The sequence below is a fragment of the Poeciliopsis prolifica genome, unplaced genomic scaffold (genome assembly GCF_027474105.1).
Source record: "Poeciliopsis prolifica strain line A6 unplaced genomic scaffold, Auburn_PproV2 SCAFFOLD007, whole genome shotgun sequence".
NCBI classification, from domain to species: domain Eukaryota; kingdom Metazoa; phylum Chordata; class Actinopteri; order Cyprinodontiformes; family Poeciliidae; genus Poeciliopsis; species Poeciliopsis prolifica.
In genome coordinates this window covers 9359212-9381838 of record NW_026562382.1, presented here as the reverse complement: position 1 = coordinate 9381838, position 22627 = coordinate 9359212, and the positions used below count along the sequence as shown (strand labels likewise).

Sequence of the window (22627 nt, the reverse complement as noted above, 5' to 3'; positions counted from 1 at the left end):
CAAAAATACATTTCACATTGATGATGATAAATGTTCAGGTTGCATTTGATGGCTCTTTCCACTGCTAAATAAATCATTGTTTGAAAACTGCATTTTGTAGCTATCCTGGCTACCTTTGTTTGATACCTACAGAAAAGTGTGAAAGAAATCTGAAACGAACAAAAATGTCTGAGGCAGCACACGTTTTCACCAAATAGAGTTAAGTTCCTGAATTTAAATATGAAGTCCTGCATATATATTATGCATTTTTATTCAAGGAAACTGTTTTGAAAGTGCTTCAAAACAGAGCCCAGTTCAGCTGATGAGTCAAGAGTCATGGATGAATGGTTTGAATTAACAAATATTGTTCTCAGCGGAGTCTCTCTTTTGTCAGCATTTAGTGTTTCTTTCATTTCTTTCCTATTGCATCACACATACGTGTAAAAACAGCTTTACTCAAGGGAGACAAAAGGAACACCTTTTACAAAACTACAGTAATTCAACAGCATAAAACTTGTTACAAAAGTCAAATTAAAGGCTCCACTCCTTATCTTTAATGTGCCTCTAAGCCTGACAGCGTGCCGAGCCTTTATCCCCTCTTTGGACTTTAAAATCTCCATTTCTCCCCGAGCTTCGAGGGTGTGTGCTCTGACAGAATGTCAGGCAATTAAACAGTCATGGCTCATTGAGCCGGAGGTGGGTCTACTCCTCCAGTCTCCTCTATAAGCAATGGCAGAAATGAGTACAGCCACTTCCTGCCTTTCCTTGTGCGTTCTTTGACTCACCAACTTCGCAGTAAATCCAGACAAGAAGTTCTTATCAAAGGACACTTTAAGCCATCGTCAAGTTCCACAAGGTTGATTGGTGCCACTGTCATAGGTAATTATCCGATACAGGAATGTAAACGAGGACAGAAAGTGGGACAACAAAGAGGAGCTCTTGTGGGAAGACCTCAGAGCTGCAGGGAGTGCTGCAGCATAAACACATAAATGCTGTCACGCTAATGAAGGCACGACAGAGCTGCGAGAGAAAGACTGACAACTTTTCCCTTTTACACCTTATTCTGCTGTACACTGTGAAGGTAAGATAAATAAACACCAGGCAGTGGTGTCAGTTAGGATGTGTATTGAGAGGAAAAGCTGCCGGCAAAACCAAAGTTGCTCTGTTCTGGCATTTCTCAGGTGTAACAGGCCTGCAAACAGAGTCGGCTGTGTTTGAACTTTTTCCTCATTATTGAATGGAAATAAAGAAATGAGCTCAAACCAAGGCTTCCTGTGGGAAAAGCGTGTGTCCTGTAGCACAGTGAAAAATGAGCGCCTACATTATAATTAGGCAAGGATAAACATACCCATGCCATAATGTTTTCACACAGATGTTTCAACATTACTAGGATTTGCAGCTACTGACTGTAGCTACTAATTGCAATTACCCCAAGCTCTATTTTAAGTCACTTACGTGTCTTCAAAAACTAAAAAAAAATAGTTTTTTGTTGAAATCTCAAGGTCATAATAAAAACAAAGCATATCCCTTTAAATGATAAGGATTTTTGTTCTTTTTGTCTGTGTATAATAAACAATAGCATGGTGCTATCTACCGTATGTATTTTTGTGTAATTGAGGCAGGACTGAAATTGTTTTAGAATCCACTAATCATTACCTCATCCTCCTTAAAACCAAAGAATTAATGTAAACAGTGTTTATTTTTTTGCCATCACTGTAGACTGAAAAAAATGTGAAGTCAAACATCGGCTAAACTTGTGAGTTTACCTTGTGGACTGGTCACCACTCCATAACAGGACCAGTATGCTTTTTGATGTCATATAATACACTAGCTTGCCATGTTTTTATTTGATCTCAAAATGTTTTTTTAATGTTTACCTAATCAGAATGACCTCAACCAGCATAGGTTATTGTTATTTAATATAACACTAAGTCAGCGTTTCTAGTATCTGCCAACTAAATGTTGCTAAATGCAGCTTATTTTACTAAATGCCGTCTAATATTATTGCAATCCTTAAAACACTGTAAAAGATTCCCTCAATGGAAATTGTTTACCTTGTGTAAATAATTCAAAATTTATTAAAAAATATTAATAGATCACATTAAAACCCTAAGGCAAAAGCAGAAATTACATGGACTATATGAGCTTTTAGAATCATAGGTCAGATTTGGCCTAGATACAGTAAGAAGTTTCTCATTTCTATAGGAATAACAACAAGGAACCACAAAAAAGGCATTATAGCATCAGTAGGAAACTCACAAAAACATGTAAAGGAAATTTCTGCATCAGTGGCTATATGATGAAAAAGCTATCAATTGTTTTTGAAAAAATAATACCACAAACTAAACAAATAAAACTTATGCATTTTCATCCTGGCAAGAAGAAAAAAGTTTTTCTTAGTGGAACAGATATTGCTATTAGAGAACTGCTGCCTAATAAGGCTCACAAAATGTGTGTATCATTATCCAAAATAAAAACGAATGCTTAAAAAATGGTCACAAACGATGACAAAAAAATGTCACATACAGCAATAAGCAGCTGCTGCTTTGCTCGAAACATGAGGAAATTCTGATGATTGCAAATTGTTTTTGTGTATGCTGGGGATCATTTGGTTAAAATTCATAGTCTTCCTTTGTTTTGACGGGGTAGATTACTTTTCACTGTACAGAGAGCAAGAAGCAATTTATAGTGGACATTTTATTTTTCACAATAAGTTGTGACATGTTTTCTGCTCATTCAGGCTGCAAGAGAGAGAGAGAGAGCAATACTTTGAACAGGAAACAAAAAGGCTGGAGCACAGCAAAGTTGAGCATTCAACCTTTAGATCATGATGGATTCAGAAATGGCTGTCGCCTTTAGAAAGTCTAGGAGTCAGGGTAAGGATCTACATTCTTGATGGAGAATATCAATTATATTCTGTCATTTAAAATAACTTTAAAATAATAGTAAAACATTTTACAATGTAGGCAGCAGTTATGCAGGTTGTCCAGCACAGTGTTGGACCCCACACTGGTCCAACACTGTGGGGCCTCTTCTTCTGGAGCAGCGAAGCAGCAGCTGTTTATATGCTGCTGCTCCGCATATAAACAACTAGTCGACATATCACCGCAACATGTTAAGGTTTTAATCTTACAAGAAATAAAGTTGCAGTTTTGAAACAAAGCTAAGGCGAGAACATGAAGCCAAACTCAGCTAAATGGAAAGTAATTTTCCTTTTCCATTTGTACATAGTAAATACACCATTGGGAAATACTCTTTGTAGCATCATGTGGTCAGAACAGGGTGGATCAGGTTGGTTGATAATGAAATTTGTTGCGCTAGTAAACTTATTTAATAAAATTGTAAAAGATCAATTTAATGTAATATATGTAAATTAGTTGTTAGCACTTAAGTTGCAGTGGGTAATGTCTTGATTTGTTTCTACAGGAGTTGACTTGGCTTGAGGGATGACACCAGCGTAAAATGGACTTCAATAATAACTGCAGGCCTGATGTGTCAAAAAGGTCTGTTTGTTTTGAAAGCTTAGATTAAGTGTTTTTTTTATTCAATATAGCTCACATAAAACATCTCTCATGCAGGCATATGTGAATCCAGTGATATGAAAAAGTGGCTGTAACAACAGATCATATTTATTATTGGTTATTTTCCCTTCCAGCCTTAAATCACAAAACAACGCCACAAAACAACTGATCAAGCAAAAAAAAGAGTAAGTACAACAAATATTGAATCTTACACTGAATTGCATCGTCCTCCAAACCATCCTCTGGTTTGCAGCAAAAAGGCAGAAACACAGAAAATCCTCATTAATTTAATTAGGTGTGGATGGAAGAATCAATTGATGAGCACAAACAGCTTTAAATAAAGGCTTCTTCTGCACAAGAGAGATCAAAAATGCTGTGATAGTCAATCAAAATGAACAACAAAATATATTTAATATGGCATTAAAGTATTTAATTTGTGTCAGTGTTACTTGAAAAATCCATAATTGTTGTTAAAACAAGGACTTTCCCAGATATGCAACCAATAAATAGCTTATCATTTATTTTTTCAAATACAGTGCCTTAGTTTTTTTTTTTTTATTGTGTTGTTTTAACAACACAATAAAATCCATTAAACAATAAAGCTTGTTTTTTATTGTGTTGTTAAAACCATAAAGTTTAATGGATTATATTGGGATTTATTTTTATAAAAGATCACCACAAAATGGAGCATAATTGTGAAATAGGAAAAAAAAAAAAGATACACAATTTTCAACATTTCTCACAAAGAGGTCATGGGTTTCTATTCAGCCCCTTTTAATCTGATACCACAAAATAAAATTGCTATATAAAAACCATTACTTAATTGACCTAAACCCTAATTCCAACCCCATTTTCCAAAACTCCTTCCAACTTTAGGGTTAAATTTAAAACTTCAATAGAGTCAATGCCTCCACAGTCAACAGCCCAGACCCTCTGCACAAAGCAAATTGCATAGGACTAGCATCTGGTTTTTAAGAAATCCACTTGTTTTCATTTCTTTTTCCTTGTTTTGCTTTCTTATCTTGTTTTCATCACTTTGTTAATGTTCAGTGATTTGTTTGAAAGTGCTTAAAATATTATGATGATGTTAGAAAATAACAAAAGTGGAAAGGGGGTTTGAAAACTTTAAGGCTCTGAATATCTACAGACACCAACAGTCCCTCTATAATGATTTTTGACAAAGTATGGCCCAAATTAAGCCTCAAGATGGGAGCTTTGTCAGCGCTATATTGGACTCCAGCCTTCTTGTTAACCTTTAGCATGAGTCAACATTTTGGATTGCAAGGTTACTTGAGATGGATACTCCTGTAACAACATCAAGATGAACAAACACGGAGACAATCTGACTGAAAATAGGTGTATGCTCTAAAGCAATAAATATTTTGGTCAGCCTCACAAAATCTATCCATCATTGTTTATCCTTTTCTCTTCTGTTTGCAAAGTACACAATCACAAGAAGGGCAACGATCACATCCCACCCTTCGCTGCCCTCTCGGGGTAAAGCTGTTGGTTCGTTAACAAACAAAAATCGATAGATGGGGCTGAACAGAGGACAAGTAAAAAGAATTAATTTCCGGCTCCAGGGGCTTACGATGGCAAATCACCTGCTTTAATCAACAGTCTCGAGGCCGAAAGACAAATGATGTTTACGATGTTCTGGTTGAAAACGGCAGTGTTTCCCCTCATGTCCTTACCAGCCTGTCCAAGGTTGTGCCAGCTGCAGTGGTGGGCGGCTCCTCTGGGTTGTAGGGCCTGAAGCGGGCGTTGAACACATCCGAAGTATCACGAGCAGACCTTGAGATTTCTGCAAGTTTCGGCTGGCCACAGTCTTGGAAAACCTGCAATTACAAATACACAGGCACACAGCTGGCAGCGGTCTGAATGGCTGTGGATGCTGAAAATAGGAGAAAACATGCAGCATTTTTAAAGTCTCCTGAATCATTCAGTCCACACCACCAGAGTGACGGTGCTATGTGTCAAAGCTGAGGTAACCGCACTGATAAGTCAGAGAGTTAAGAGCTGTGGTCAACGCTATTTAAGCTGGAAGGGCTTAGTTTTTACAGGCTTTGGGGAAAACACCATAGATCTAGTTAAACCGTCAACAAAACTGCGTCTGTTGAATGAGGCAGCCAACAGAGCGTTGAGCTCTGAATGGGAACTGGCATCTAAATCGGTGTAGGCAGAAAAAATATTCCTGACAACCACCTACATTTTTTCCCTTCCTAACTGCAGTTTTGTGGGCAAGAAGAAATGCAGTAAAACACAGGAAACACATTAAATACTGTTAGCTGAACTATGATTATCTGACCAATGTGAAACATATAATTCAGAACTAAATTGGAATAATTAGAATGTATTGTACACACCTTAGACATGATGAGCAAACTGGTCTTTTGTTGAGAAAATATGAGCGGACCTCATCAGAATGTGTACAGTGCAGCTTCTATTCTTCTGTGGAATATACCTGACTTACCCTGAAAGAAACCTGGGCGCTGTTATCTTGCATATTCATGATGGCCTCTGAAATCTTGACATCAATAGGATCCATGACAGATTCAATGTTGAAAGGCCCTTCGAGCCGATGCGCCACCAGCAGCATGGCATCTGTCACAGTGGGGGGAAGAAAAAAAAAACAGGTTAGAGGGATGAGACAAAGGGTGTGGACTGACAGACATACGATTAGTAACGGATGTGATAAAAGGATAGATGTAATGGAACAGAGACAGTGTCTTGCAGGATCCCACAAATTTGAAAGTATTTTTATTGGAATTTTATGAAAAGTAGAGATTATGTGTAAAATGGAAGAAGAGAACAAGGTTCTCAAATTATTCTGAAATAAAAATCCACCTTTTATTTTTGGAGGCGTCTTTACCAATTTTGCACATATATAGACTGAAATAGTTTTGCATTTTTCAATGCAAAGCAGTACAAGCTCAGCCAGATTAGATTTTGATTTTATATTTGGGAACACAAGTCTTGCCACCACTGACTCCATTTAATTAAAGTCTGGATTTGGACAGGGCCATTTTAGCATCTGAACAGCATTCAGTCTAAACCCTCTCACTGCAACTCTTGCTGAAAGTTTAGGGTTGTTTGAGAGTGAGGATGGTGCATTCAGGGTGATGCTCAGCAGTAGCATAGCAGCACTCATAGCGCTCTGCATGTAAACCAAGCAGTTTAATTTTGCTCTTGACTGAACAGGATGCCTGCTTCTGAACGTATGCTGTGCCCCCAACTTGTAGTAAAACTTAAAACCAAATTCCTTACAGCTTTGCATCAGCAGAAGTATTCATATAATAGCTCTCCCAGCCAAATTTGTTACTAGCTTTGGTAATATTTGACCTGCAGAGCATCACAACTGAGCTTTGGATCTCTCTAGATCATTCAAAATTCCTTATTTAATGTCTCCTTGCCTAGCCTTTTAGTGTAGGTGGACAACAATGTCTCAGTAGATGCTCTATTAAATGTTTCAAGCTGGAGAAAATGCTTTTATTTCATCCAATTCTGCTTCAAACTTTCCAGAACCTCACCCCTAATGTTTCTACTACATCCCTTTGTCTTTGTGATGCTGTTTGCCATCCAATTTTCTCCAATAACTCTCTGAGGCTTTCACAGAAAAACTGTATTTGTCCTGGATGGATAGTTTCTTATTGGCAAATTAAAGGACTTCCACAGGCAACTGGTTGCACTGAATCTCTGGGCAAAGGGGCAGAACTCAAACGCACAGCACATATGTCAGATTTTTACTTTGCATCATAGTTGTGAATTTCTCTGAGTTTGTCTGTCACATAATGTCCTATAACTATGAAGATTTTTGGTTTTATTGTGTGTAATATGGAAAACAAAATGAATGCAAATTAATATTTTTCCAATTTAGCACAAGAGTATGAAGCAGTCCACTGTCACTATAATGAGGGAGAAAAACAACAACAAAACATATTCTAGAAAACGATGAGGAAAATGGTTCCCCAAAGACAATGCTATCAGGGTGTTTCTTATCTATGTTATGTAAATTGCCTTTCTCTTTATTTCTACTACCCTGGCATAATTAGTTGGATTTATTTCTTGTGAATTTGTCCTGGTCCGATCTGAAAAGTGCTTTTCAAGCAGAGCAAAGGTTATGGAATTGGTTAATAGGCTTTCTTTTTATTGTCTTCCCAAGCCTCTGGTGGGTTCTCAAGCTCCAGATGTGTTGAGCTCCACTAGCTTACGCTGAAGAAAAAAAAAAGAAAAAAGAAAAAACTTTAGAGTCTGCTTCTGCTCTTTTGGAATTCTTTAAATATTTCAATACTTTGCCAGCCCAGTTAGTGGTATACAGAACTATTCATGCATGGGTAAAACAAGCTATTGACCAAGATAAACACCACATATTTGGTTCAAGTTACTAAAACATGAACATTTGTCAGTCAATGGGTTTTATGTTTCCACTCTTTTTTGAATATAGCTGGAAAGATTTCTAACAAGATTGCTATCAAAATGTTGCTCTATTTAGATCTGTCTACTTTTTCTTTCCTCCAGCCCATAAACTGTGACCAGTTTCGCTGTTCCTGCGAAAGCAAAAGCTTCCCGGCAACACAGCAATGCCAACACCAAGTTTCACAGCAAAGATTATGTTCAGGGTTATGTGCACTGTGAGTTTTCAACCAAACACAATATTTTACATGTAAGCCAAAAAAAGTTGTTTTGATCTCATTTTGTGGCAAATTGCAAACAGAACTTCTTTTGGCTTTCTACCAGCAATGTTTTTCCATTTACCATCCTCCCAATATAATAGTCATCTGGATGAAGAGTCTAAAATGTAAGGACTTGTTTGTTTGTTTGTTTGAACAGGTTTGAGGTTGGTAGACTCAAACAGCTGGAGGCTATTTTAAATAAACCAGTATGACAAACAGCCAAAAATGTTACTTCTTCTTTCCCCCCTCACTCATTATAATCATGACTGCTTTTTGATGCAAATTGAATTTTTGTGCAGATCCACTTGATCAAGTAAACAAACAGCAGAAAGTGCTGATGAGTTGTTGATTTAATAAAAAAAAAAAAAAAGCAAAAACTGAAAGCCCAGCATATCTGCAGCAGGAAGGATAGAGGTTTATTAAATTGTCTGGACAAAAGCCGGAAGGGCTTGTAAAACACACGGCTCTTCTCATTATCTCCCATATCTTTCATGCATCATAAATGGCAGCTTTAAAAAGCATGTTGCACTCATAATCCTGAAAAAATGTGAACAGAATGGATTTAAAATTAGCTTGATTTTGCACAAGGGTTCGCTGAGTGAGCTGCAATAAACAGAATTAAAGCGTTTTTATGTTTCATGGGTTTTTTTTTCTAAATATGTATATAAACTCATAAGTAGTCTCTTGCCACAGCACAACAAGACCCAAGTACTCCAACTATTAATTTGAAATGTTCTCTACAGTGGCAGATCTGAGTTTGAAAGTCATGAGTAGGGAACAAGACATCACCAAACCACCAACTCCCCACTGAGCAATTTCCAGATCTGGAAGCAGAGACATGTTTCTCTGTCCACAGACCTCCCAGGACAGGACCTCACCAGCAGGCTGTCATAATGACTAAAAATTACCTTGTAACCAAACAAGGTCATCCTGTCATTTGGACACTACGGAAACAATGACTTCTAACATGATGCCTCTGACTTCCTTGGCTGTTTATTTATTCTGCACACAAACCAAAAAAGGAGACTAGTTCACTTAAAAGTTTGCAACTTTAGTTGCTCCACCCTTGTGCACAAAAAGATAGGATCTTAATACACTTTAATTAGAAAAAGAAAACATAAGATAGCAAGATTGTACAGGAAACAAAACAGCCGAGCAAACAAACAGAAAGAAACAAAAAGAGCTGCTCAAATTTGTATTATTTCCAGGAACAGTAAATGTCAGATGAAAAGGGTTGAAGAAAAAAAAAAACAACATCAAAAACATTTGGCTCTAGCTCCATTTTCTAATTATGCTGAATTCAGAGCCTTTGAAAATGCTCTTCTGTTTGTTTACACTGTGATTTGCAAACAGCCTGTGATATTTGCAAGGATCTTAATATGCCAATTACAGCAGTACTAATAGTGTGGCTTGCATTGCATCACAATTCTAAAGAAGCAATTTTCAAAAACAGTAGGTAGACACCTGAATTAAACTGTCAAATAAATTGCATTTCAAAATATATCAAGCACCATTTTGCAGTAAGTATAGTTACCTGCATGAGAATGCACCAATATTTTTGAAAAAATAGCTGATTCCAAACTAAAGAAAAGATAAATGTGGTATGAGGCAATTAGTGGAAGGTCCACCCATATTTATGCAAAGTATAAATTGGTACAAGTTGAGAGCTGTTTTGGTTTCACAGTTTCCACAAAAAAAAAAAAAAAAGCCATATGTTGGAATCTGCAAGTAACTTTCCAGCTTGAGAAGGAAAAGAGAAAAAGCAACCTCCTGCGCTGCTGTCTTTACATACTGTGCAAGATGGATGAGACACACTGTGGAATCTCTGCCTTGCTTGCTGTGGTGAGGGTGAGACGAAGGACCAAAGGGAGGCGAAGTAGAGTGGGAGGAAGAGCCAGGAAGTGAGTGTACAGCCAGCATCCCCTCATATAAATCTAGACCAATTTTTTCCTTTATCAAGTTATATTTTCGGAATGTAATTCTGCACAAGTGTTTTGCAATTATCAGTTTATACAGTGTAAAACAATCTAATATGTTTTTAACTTCAATCAGTGCTTTTTAATCTTGAAATTAATCAATTAAGTCTTCCCACTGTCAACAATCTGCAGTGGCACATTAAATCTAACATTGATTTTGAGACAGCATTCTGACATGATTCCTCCAATCAAAAGAATTTCAAAAAGGAAAAAATGTTTCTCCACACTGCATCACAAAATAACCTGCTAGAAGAAAGGACAACTAGAAATTAACATTATTGTGATTTTCTGGTGTTTCAAATGAAGGCTATCAGGCTGTCAGAATCTCTTATGACCCTCATTATCAAACAGCTGAGATGTTTCATTTGCTAAGATGATATTTTTAACTTTTAAATGTACTGTTGGTTCAGAGCTCCACTTTAGAATTTAGTATTGATGCCTAGTTTTTAATTTGAGCTGATCATAACACACTGAAACAAGTGAGAAAAGAAACACATATTTTACAATCAAAGATGGAGAAAAAGTAAGAGGTTCCGGTAATCTTTCCAAACACTGGTGACTTATAAGTAACTCAAAAGACAAATGAAACTACTCGGCTGAAGGAAAGCAGATAGATATGTCAGGAAGAAAAGACAAGGCGAAGAGAAAAGCAGGGGAATAATAAGAGATGATTGGGTTGGCTTGTTCCCATGGGAGAGGTACTCCTGCATTGCATTTGAAAACTACCTGCTTGAAGAATTAATGACTCTCATTTATGTAGAGTACATGAAGTCCAGTCCTCTGTGGCACACTGAGACAAATCTTTACTGCGTCGCTTTTGCAGGGCTTAGACAGGCCACTGGGCACAGAGGAAATCCACATGACACAGCCATTGCAACTAGACACATTTAGTCTCATTTTGGACTGAAGGTTTTTTGAAACAAATTGGACAGAAATATGGAGACTAAAAGTGACAAGACGTAAAATTACAGCAGGAAAAATGGTTAGTGTTAAATCTTAATATTTAAGTTCATGATATGAAACAACCTTATTTGTTCTGTCTTGCTGTGAAAGGACAGTGAAAAAAATGGAAAAGGTAATATTACTCTGGGCTCTGCCTCTTTATCGAGATTGATGTCCACTTAAATTCAGTCTATGTCAGCCAGTGGTAACCTCCAGTAGACAAGGACAAATAAGGAAAGTAAAGAGGCCCATTTATGGCTCTTTGGCTGCAAAGAGTTTAGCGGAATGAAAAATGGCCTCCAATGTAATTCTGATTCTGCAGAGCACTGCTCATCTGTAGTTCACTCGACTAACTAATAGTGCTGTGTGACACACCAACAAGGGAGGGAAGAAAAAATGATAGTGTTTACAAGGTCACGATAAACCAATAACATTAACCTGGTCACAGACAGACAGCAGAAAGAAACAAATATTACCACCAAATGCTAATATAAATAAAACAGTTAATATTAGTGCTACTACTATAACACCTGCAACTAATACAACAAATAACATCTGCTGTTACTGTGATTACTAGTTCCAATACTTCTGTTACCATGAATGACATTACTACAATTAGTATTACGATTGAAATTACTACTGCTCCTGCAATTGCTAATTGCAGGAGCAGTATAATAATACTGTTATTACTGTGATATGTACTTCTACAACATATAGCAACACAAATAACTCAACTTTGACTGTAAGGAGTGTTAGAAATATCACCTGTTTTAGTACTACAACCAGTCCAACAACTACAATTATAGCGAGTGTGACTATTACTACCACTCTGCCCCAAAAAAACTCCTACCACCACTAACTCATCTGGTTAGCTTTAAACTATCTATTGTCTTCCTACTAATCTGTAGTCTAAGCTTTCTTTAGTTGAAACTAAAACATAGTTTTTCACTTCCTTCCTAAAAACTGAACTACCTAGAAAGGTTGCCTGTTGATCTGCATATCAGCAGATCAATGCATACACTTTTGGGAGAGTAAATTGTATTGTATTTCAAAGCGCTTTGGGTGGTAAGTATGATTGGAACGTCCATTTACCATTTACATACTCTTTTTCTGAGAATTCCTATAAACAAAAACGTTTGAAGAGTGAATAATGAAAATCCACAGAAGGGTTTTGGGTTAATAATATGAATAAATTACCTCTGAAAACACATTTAGGCTAAAACTGGGTTAATTACAGTCAGGATATCACAGCTTTGTAAGAAGTTGAAGACACATTTCAGATGTGTAACAGACACTGTTAGCTGATATTGGAGAAACTAATTAAGCAGTGCCAGGCTTTCATAAACTCTGTTACAACCAGCCACACAAAAAAGAGCGACTTTTCAGCAGTATAAAAGTTGTTAAAAAAGATCAAATTAAATTTTATTTCTGTAGCAGATTTCAGTAACAAGGGAATTCAAAGTGCTTTACATCATAAAAACACAAAAATCAACAACTGAAACATAATTTTTCCAGGCCTGTCAGTACACATCAAAATATTGGTTAGTGTTTCATTAATTATGATACAAAAGCAACTCAAAGCAGGTGGGTTGTTAGTCTAGATTTAAAAGAACTCATTATTTCTGCTGTTTTATAATTTTCCAGAAGTTTGTTCCAGATTTATGATGCATAGAAAATGAATGTCGCTTCTCCAAGTTTGGTTCTACTTTAGAAAATGAGCAGCTGCATGGAGGATACAGTGTCTTCAGAAGACCCCTGAAGACACTGTTGCAGTAACCAAAGCAACTAAAGATAAACGCATGGATACGTTTCTCTGAATCTTAGTGAGAAATTAGTCCTCTAATTCTTGACATGTTCTTCAGGTAGTGGAAGGCAATTATCTTTATGTGGCTCTGAAAAGATATGACATTATAATTCAACCTAAAATATCACCAATAGATATTTTCCCTGGATTTGTGGTTGACAGGCGTCCTGTTGTGCCGTCCCTGTGTGAGGAAAGCTGCTTATGTGTCAAGAACCTGAACAATCAAGTGTAAATGAAGCTGACAAATAGCCTTTCTTTTGAAAGAAATGTGTTGCTAAAAGGTAACAAGCAGTCTATGGAGTTTTTAAGAAAAAAGTGATATAGATAACGTTTCATCCAAAAAAATATCAACAGTTATGGCCACAACCTGAGAGAGTGTTTGTTATTAATGACTTATTTTCACAAAGTTTTGAGTGTCAGAATTGATGGTGGTACGGTGGTTCTGTGATTCGCCATGAAGAGTATTCAGAAGAAATTATTTGCATGAGTAATAAAAGTTAACCTAATTTCTACTGTATTTTAGCCGTGCTATTAAATGATTCATTATGCCTGGCTTAGGGCAAAGCGTCAACAAAGACAAGGTAGGTAGCTGATGTTATTTGAAATTAATTTAAAGAACAAGGTGGATGAAATTAACAATAAAGCATTAAATAGCTTCTTAGGCTACTAATAAAATCAAATCCAATTTAAATATTTACTTAATTGTGGCTGATCTCAAGAAAAAAGGTTCAATTTCAGTAGAGAAAGCATAATCATTCCCAAGAAAGCTTTGAAAAAGTTTCAGATGATATACAGGGCTGTCACTAGAGCAGAGCTAACTCAGGAATGGAAGGAGGAAGCTGTGGGTGATTCAGTTTGCACAGTGAGGCAGAGGACTTTGAAAACTGTTAACTTGCCTGAAAAAGAGATCTTTAATCTCAATGACTTATTTCTGGTGAAATAAAAGTTGTAAAGAAACATGCAAACTGGCATGGGGTGAACAAGGATAGGAAAGAAGTCATGTCTCTGAAAAATTTAAATTAATAAATGAAAACAAAATATGCAGACTGGACCAGAGAGCACGGGGGTAAAGTCTTTTTTTTCCCCCAGATGATAAATAAATCAATATCAGCATGATGCCAGATTAAGATCTGGTACTGACCAGAATAAGTAAAATCTTTTAAAAATCACTGTTTCATTTCTGTAGCCTTGTAAGTTTTGGTTACGCCATGGTTCCACAATAAGCTGAGAAAAATATTGATGACTAATTGCTGTTGCTTTGTTGTCCTCTTAAATCTTTAAACAGGAGAAACCCAGCACATACAGCAAGTGACTTCTGATGTAAAGTCGAAAACTAAAGCAGCGTCATCGCTTATAATATGAGGCAGCATGGTGCACTAATGAGCTGTTCAGGATCAGATCATGTCAGTAATTGCGTTCAAGATTACATAGAGGTTCAGACACTGACTGCTGACAGGAATGGTTGTCCCTGCAAAAGAGTTGAAAATGTTGAACAACTGCAGCAAAGCCCAACCATGTAATTTGTAAGAGATAAGAAAAACAATTGGGAATAATTAATCACTACCAAAATGTTATGTATGAAGCATTTTTCTTTGCATCATAAATTGTAAATAAATGACTCCATATGTTATAAGATAAATGCAATCAACAAAAAAAACAACAACAAAAATAAAGCATTAAATTACATTTTACACTTCTCCTTGAAATGCACATCTATTCTGTTTATGATATGCTTCTTTGTTCATTGCAGGTATATTGTTCATTAACTAAAACTAGATTGATATTCAGCACATAAAGCAGACACCATCTTGCTTGTGTTCGCTGAATTTTAAGCTGTCTTTAGATGCAAGCCTCTGGACTAACCTTGCACTCTGTACTATCCAGTAGTATTAGATGTTCTCCACAAAAATAAAGCATGTGAAAATGATCTTATATTTAATAGATGATCGAGTTATGTAATCAAAGCCACAAGAAGAGAACCATATATTTCACAAGTAGGTGAATTGAGAAACATCTCTTAATATGTATTTATTTCACTAGATGAAACATCAGTGAAGAAGCAAAAGGAGCATGTTCCTTCATTTAGAGTCCTTTCATTTAGACTAAATAGTACATAAATAAAAAGCATATCTTGTGAAATAACTGATGAGGGGAATTACATAAAAATATGCAGATTTTAGTTAGTATTTGTTCTGATGTTCTGCAGAGATGTTCAGTAATTAAACCGTACAAGCTCTTGAGTTACAGTTGGCTCAAAATGATTCAAACCTCTGTTAGGTTCAGGGTTAAAGTAATCTTTAAATATTACAAACAAGTTTCTTCAGTTGAGAAATAATGTTTATCAGTGAGGCTTCGTTGTAGCAAAACCTTCCAAACATGAGTTAATAAATGCTTTTTCAAATAATTACCCAACAACTAATCCTATCAAAGAAATATGTCGAAATAGGGTCATCTGTAAAATTTCATTATTATTAGAAATATGGCATGGAAATTGGCTAAATTGTACAATTTTACATAACCAGCATTAATCTTTTGGTGTAAGACAGGTTTACATCATTATGGTGAAGAGGATGGGTTTTGGAGAAAGTATATTTTTCATTCATAGCACAAACTTGTAAACACTCCAGAATCCTTGTAAGCAGAAGCTGAGTTTCGGCTATTGACTGACCAGTTACAGAGAGCTAAGAGATCCTTCGTTGCCAATGCTTTATTCATGAGGATTAGGTTCCACAAAGGGAAGGTTTTGCTGCCATAAAATTAAATAAACAGGTTGCAGGAGGATCCAGTTACCAAGTGAAACAAACCAGCTAATTAAGAAGAAATGAGCAGATAGAATTGATGCAGATTGCTTCCAGTGGTGACATGCCTCTCCGGGGGGAATAATAAAAGCCTGCAAACACCAGCGCAACAAGACAGGAAAGAAAAAAAAAATACAAGCATATTAAAGGCTGACAGAGTCAACCAGTTCATTTCAGACTTTCAAAGGACCAAGGGCGTGCCAGAGGGAGAAAAAAAAATCATTACAGGAATCAGAAACCTGTCAGCAGAAAAAAAAAATATGACAAATAAAAGTCAAAACTGCAGAAGACAATATTTTTCACCAGTCCTTGTGATTGATATGTAAACCACCTGGAAGATAGAAGGCCTTACAGGAGAAAGGAGGGTGGCAAATAATAGAGACAATGGTTAAAACAGAATAATTTTTTTCAAGAAAAACAACACAGCTGTCGAACTGATAAAAGAGAAACAGGAATACATTATCTAAGCGATGAGTATGAATGATATCCATAGACTGGATACCCAGAGGACCGAGCTGTACATAAACATGGGAATTCTGATCACATTCAGAGATGGCCCAGAGACGGACAGCTGTTCATAATAATAATTCATTAATCTAATAAGAATCTAATCCCATTTTAATTGCATCAAATTCAATATGGCCTACTTTTTGCAATGCATGTTCATTCTATGTACTATGGTATTCTAAAGGGGCACTGTATATAAATTGCAAATACACTCAAAATTAGCACTACAGCTTGAAACTTTCTTTCAATATTTTATGCACTAAGCAAGTTTTAGGGTAAGTCAGCAAGGATTATGTCCTCCTGTGGGGAAAAAAATGGATTAGTTACAGGCTACTCAGCAGAGTGCTTTTAATTAGTAATTCAGGCTGGACTTGTTTTATAAAGTATATAAAGTAACAAAGTGAACATCACAGTATGGCTTTAAAAATGTGTTTAGGTTTTATCATGATGCATGACCGAATTCATGAACCATATATGTTTTATACCTGAAAAAGTTTGTTTCTGATAGATAATGAGATATATGTATCTCAAAATATCAATAAAACAATGTAAAATGACTACTAATTGAATAAAATCATCTGTTTTTGTTAACGTAACGTCCCAAAACAGACTTTTACCCTTCCCAAAAATTGATGGAAAAACCTTGAGTGGCGTTATAGCAAACAAACACTTTTTACAGTTGCTGACCAGCTTTGTGCATAGTTATACTAATCTTTTGATGATTGCTTTTGCCAATGAACTACACTATGAGTCTGGAAGGCCTCATTTCCATCACCCTAATGAAATTAATTGTTTCCTCCACAGATTCTCTATCAGATTAAAATTTGGATTCCCACAGGGCCAGTCCAAAATCTTAAAGTGACTTCTAGTCAGAAGAAATACAGTGGTGAAAGATTACTTTTAACATTTACCCCAGGGGGAAGTATAATTCTGGGACTAGCGTTAGGATTTAGAGTTGAGAAACATTCTTGCATCTGATATTGAAGTAAAGCCACTGATCCAGTCTTCATAAGCCTGGTATGTTGCATGTCATATCTTTGTTGATGGTACAACTCAAAAAGGTATTGCTCATTTTGATAATAACTTGTGCAAACAGTTAAGCCCAAAGTTAAGCCCAAAAACCTGGGAGCTTTGCATTTAAAATAATCTTTTAATTTCTTCTAGAAGGAAGTGATTGAAGTGTCCGGCAGAATCTGATAGACAATCTTTGGAAGGAGTTTAAAATTTCCAAACACAAAGAATAATACCAGTGGAAACATGAAACATTTCAAGAACTGTCTTGAGTTTGTAAGTTTACTCTATTTAATTACAAACTAATTAATATCTGTCAAGTGTGTTTAAATTAAATTGTTGAGTAATTTTGTTATTGACTGCAGCAGATTATCAGACCATCTCATCAACATTTGGCATCTAAAAAATGTCAAAGAGTTGATAGCTCTGAACTCTATTGTTCCCCTGTATCCCTCTGTCAACAATCTGCAGTGAGTGGACTGTAGATTGTTGATTATTAGAGGATTATTAGTGCACTCACTACTGAGCAGAAAAAAGCGACTGCATAAATGAAAGGATCATAATGATGATTATTACGTGATTACAAACTTATAAAAACACCTTGCTTTATTTGCGTTCATTCAACAACATGACCAAAAATGACATAAAAGGCATTTCGGATTTACAAATACTGGATTCAGGTGGTATTTATTCAGATATCACGACTGGACTGTTACCCAAATAACCTCCTTGATCTGCGTAAGCTGAATTAATGTAAAATCAGGACATATGTTTGTCGTAAGTGTAATTTTTGAATAGTATTTGTAGAGAATTTACAGAAGCATTTTTGGGTTTAAACTGCTCTTTAAAATGTCCATTAGGAAAAATTGTATTTCTAGAAAAAAAAAAAAAAGTATAGTAAAAATATATATTTTTACTCAATAAAACCAGAAATGAAGATTTGGTCTAAGGATGTTTTCTGCCCTTTATGTAGAATGGTTTTAACAAGAAACAGAGCCTAACATAAAACTGATATAGAAGTGAAAAGCAGAACAGTGCACTTTTGTTTCCCCATAATCCAGAAGTAGAATATATCTTCAAGCATTTCTGATTTCTTTTTTTCTTTCCCCACATTTCTGAAGAAAATTCATGCTTCTATACCACATAACTCTTAGTTTGCCTCTGGCTATGCCGGCCTCTTTCAGTGCAACACTCTTATTACAGATGAGGTGAGTTAAAGCTTTGCTTTAATGTGCATTGGCATATTTTTTTTGTTCAGGTTCTCTCATACTTTTGAATAAATAACACCCCCTTTCTAACAAGGGGGTGTTATTTCCTGCAACATTGGAGAGGGAATGCTCCTCTCAGAGACCGGACGAATTTCAATCGTCCAAACATCTGTACTTCTCTGTTCAGCAGAGAAGCTGACCAGAGAAGCAGGTCTCTGGTCCTGGTCAAGTCTCTAATCATGTATCAGCATGACCTTAACATACATAAAGAAAATAAAAACCAATATAGTGCACTGTACCTTGTATGACTATTCCTTTGGGTATTTCAGGCCTCTGCAAATTGACTTTATGCAGTACGATTTGTATCAGCATGCTCAGCCAAATGGCATTTCTATATAGCTTTAATTTGTCTGTCTTTGTAAAACAGGTTTCCCTAGCAATTTAACACCTACAGCCAAGTCAAAGCTTTTTTTGTGCTTAGATCTCAAGTTAATTGAAAATCATTCAGCCTGTAATGAGCATGAAATGCCAGAGCCAAGACATATAGAACTGACATTTCCTCTGCACCAGGGAACAATAATCCAATTGACAAGAGTGCTGATAAAGACAAAAAGAACAGCGCTCAAGATTAATGGCAGTAATGCAAAAGTTTCAAAATTAATTCTTCGTTGCTTTTCACTGGAATAAATGTAAACATTTCTGAAAACATCTGGTTTTGAACAAAACACGTGAAGCAATTTAAGGTTGCAACACAACCCAATGTTTGAGTTTGAATACTTAAAACTAATTCCTATGAATCTTGTGATTCATAGGAAGTCTGAATCAATTTCAGGGTGCATAATGTTTATGTGCATGAGCTTCAATGAATTAGAGGCAAAGCCAAAATGCAAGCTGGTATTAATAACACAATCCCTTTCCAGACCTTTTTATAGTGTAGAACTATCTCAGTTATTCACTGAATAGATTTAACAAAGTACCAGAAACACTCCTCTAGAGATTATGGTCTGTATCAGTGGTTCCCAAAAGTGTTTTGGGCCCCCATATGGATTTCAATAACCTCCCCAATAAAAAAAAAAAAAAAACATCAACTGGGCACACTCATCGTTCAACAAGACATAAACCAATACACATATTTTGTTTTCAAACTCCATTGAAGATTATTTCACACTTCAGTTTGCAACAAAACATACTACAACTCATCTTTACAGTGAAAGATGTGTAACTGTTTTGTTTTTCCATCCATATCAGTTTGAGATCATTTAAGCCTTGTGACATAGTGCAGCAGGCTGCTGAAAGTACCAATCTAAGGATTTATGCAAGGTGGTAATACCAGATTGGCATGATCATCGACAATGTTTAGGTTGGCATGCTCGGCTGGTACTAAAAGGCCCAAAGTGTCCCATAGAAATACACTCCACTAGCTTCTGGTTCTAGCACCAAGCTGTAAAGTTTATACAAGTCAGGATGCAAGATTTCATGATTTTTATGTCAAAATTAGACCATAGCATCTTGATGCTATTAACACCCATATTACCAGGTCAACATTTTTCCGGTCTATTTTTAACAAGTTTTATGAGTTTGTGTGGACAAAAATGAAGTACTGTGATTACTCTACAGATGCACTGAAACTGGTTGTCATGGTAGCAATTTCTGTGGTATGTTAGTGAAGGAAGCTGGTGGAAACGCTTGAGCTTTTTCTGAGTATTACTTAACACAAGCATTGAACAAGTTGAGTGGATAACACTGTAGGCCAAGTACTGTGCAACACATGTTCAAGCTAATACCAGCACCTCCTGCTGGCTCGTCGACAGAGACCTCAGAGGTAATTGGCTCAGGAAAGGGGGAGCTGGAAAGAACAACTTCCCAGTTATTCACTGAATAGATTTAACAATAGATGAATAGATTGAAAAGTCAAAGAGGGCAAAAACTGTAGCCACGGCACGCACATTTTTCAGATGCCTTATTTATGTTGTGGAGAATGTAAGAGGATTTTCTTTCTTAAAGCGGAATGAAACTATGAACCAATGAGAATCAGAATTGATCTAAACCTGTTTTGTGCTTGAATGTCCCAGATGAGAATATTTTTTTTCCGCCACATAACAATGTCTGTGGCAAGAACATGAATCAGCCTACTGAACTGCGTGCCTCTTGGGAACCCTGGATTTGCTTTTAAAGTAGGATCAATGAGTTGCTGCCAGATGTGTACTGTCTCCCATGTTGTGATATTACCTGATTTTCCTCTGCAAACAACATGAGAGCAACAACATTTCCAAAGTCATCAAAGAGGCGTGTAAGATGTTGAGAAATGTGCAAAACTTCTAAGGCTGCTGAATTATTCTATAAGACTGAAGTTGACTATGATATACTGTCAACATATTTAACATATTTAGAGGATTTGTGATTCTGTCACCTTATTTTCCAATTTTCTAACAGTGTCCCTTAAAACTGCAATGTAGGTGCAGAATCCCCTCACTGTAGTTTGTAGTAACAGCTCTGCCTACCATTTCAAAAATGACATGGCAGATAAAACATCTGATTAAGGCTCAAGTGTTTACTTTATGAGGGCTGAAGTAGTCTCATGTGAGATGCTGAAGATGCTCACCAAGGAACTACTGATAATAAATAAGCTACCATTTATTTTTTTTATAGCTCCTAATCCATTCTAAGGTCAGACAAGGTTTTCCTTTTTAACATTTAGACCCATGTTTGACTAAATCCCCCTGTGTCTGTGTGAGTTATTGCACAAACATTGTGAATTAACCACAACTTCAATACTGTGGCCTTCTGGCTGTATACACCCCACACACTGATTAAAAGGAAGTAATTTGTCAATGGAATACATAGTTGATACAGGTCAATACTTTTACTATTGCAAGATTTTCACTGGTACAAAATCTTTTTTAAAAAGATGGAAAGTAAAATTCATCAATGTTATTTGTTGACCTTTTTGATTTTTCTGTGCTTTCATTGAACTTTCATAAAGAATAAATAAAACCCAGTGTCCAAACATTTTGATCGAGCTATTTGCTATGCTGTGAGCAAATATAGCTGTGAGTTATGCTTGATGCTAATGTTCAAATGCCACACCAAAATATAAGGAAGCAAATAGAAATCTAATAATTTCTCATTTCTGCTTTGAGGGTGAATCTGACTTCAGCTATTTGCTGCCACAGTGCAGCTGATCACAATAAAAAATATAAAATATATATAATGTATAAAAACTCCCAAGTCTTTTGTAATTCAGCCTTGGAGGAGAAGTCTAAATTCTTTCATAATCTGGCAATTTCTGCACAGATAAAACCTGATTAAAATTCTATTGAAACATCTGTTATTACTAAATACAAAGAGAAAAATATAGCCTGGCCTAAAATGACAGAACTCAAGGAGAATCAGCTCAGAATCTTTGCTGTTCTCCCACCTTTCAGAGTTAGTTCTGACTCACTGGTCCATACCGTCCCAAGGTATTAGACTGTATGGACCAGTGCTGACCTGAAACTTGTATCAAGACAGGCAGAAAAAAACTGAATCACACTCAGGGGACAACAACAAACAACTGCTTAGAGGTGCGTGAGGCCATCTATCAGGTAGCTGACTGTACGACTGCTCTGTGTTGCTAATGCTGCAATGAATCTGGCTGATGTGTTAATTTGCTAATGCACACTTAATGAGCTAAACATGACACTGAGATATGGGGGCTCTGTTACTTTGTTTTTCTCCCACAGTAATCAAATATCACTTCAGCAGTGAAATACAACCTGAGAATTCCTACCACTTAGCATGCAATGCACAAAACTGTTCCAATATTTATGCTCCAAAATTATTCTATCAAGCAGAAGCATGAAATGATTTGTGCCTAATTTATTCTGTAACATGAAAATGACCCCAAACAAGCAGTCAGGAATGAACTATTTCTATTCACAAGAAGAACAATGAATTCTGCAACAGATGGCAGGTCCCGACAGAGCTCTGATCTCGGCATCAACGAGTCAGTGAGGGATTACATGAGCTGAGGGAAGCCAGTGAGACTCACTAAATCCATGGAAAACTGAAAAAGTTCTGAGAGCAGCATGGAAGGACCGAAATTCAGCAGAAGCATACCAAAGGGAAGCAACTAATTCCTACAAAAAGAAAAAGAAACAGAAATAATTCCAGTTATTTATAGAAATATTCAATAATTCAGCAGCTGCCATATGTACAGTGAAGAGGTA

At 36.3% G+C, this 22627-nt stretch overlaps 1 protein-coding gene across 2 annotated transcripts in view; it reads right to left on the bottom strand.

The window, feature by feature from the left end:
- LOC129361147 (glypican-6-like) overlaps positions 1-22627 on the bottom strand; it is a 97605-nt gene that overhangs the window by 26484 nt on the left and 48494 nt on the right. The window contains exons 6-8 of one of the 2 annotated variants that reach the window (XM_055031867.1): positions 5974-6104; positions 5195-5338; positions 3713-3742 (exon numbers count right to left, since the gene is read on the bottom strand). In XM_055031867.1, coding sequence (XP_054887842.1) covers positions 3713-3742; positions 5195-5338; positions 5974-6104 — 305 coding nt within the window. The remainder of the gene's footprint in view (positions 1-3712; positions 3743-5194; positions 5339-5973; positions 6105-22627) is intronic. The other variant, XM_055031868.1, reaches the window with a different exon arrangement.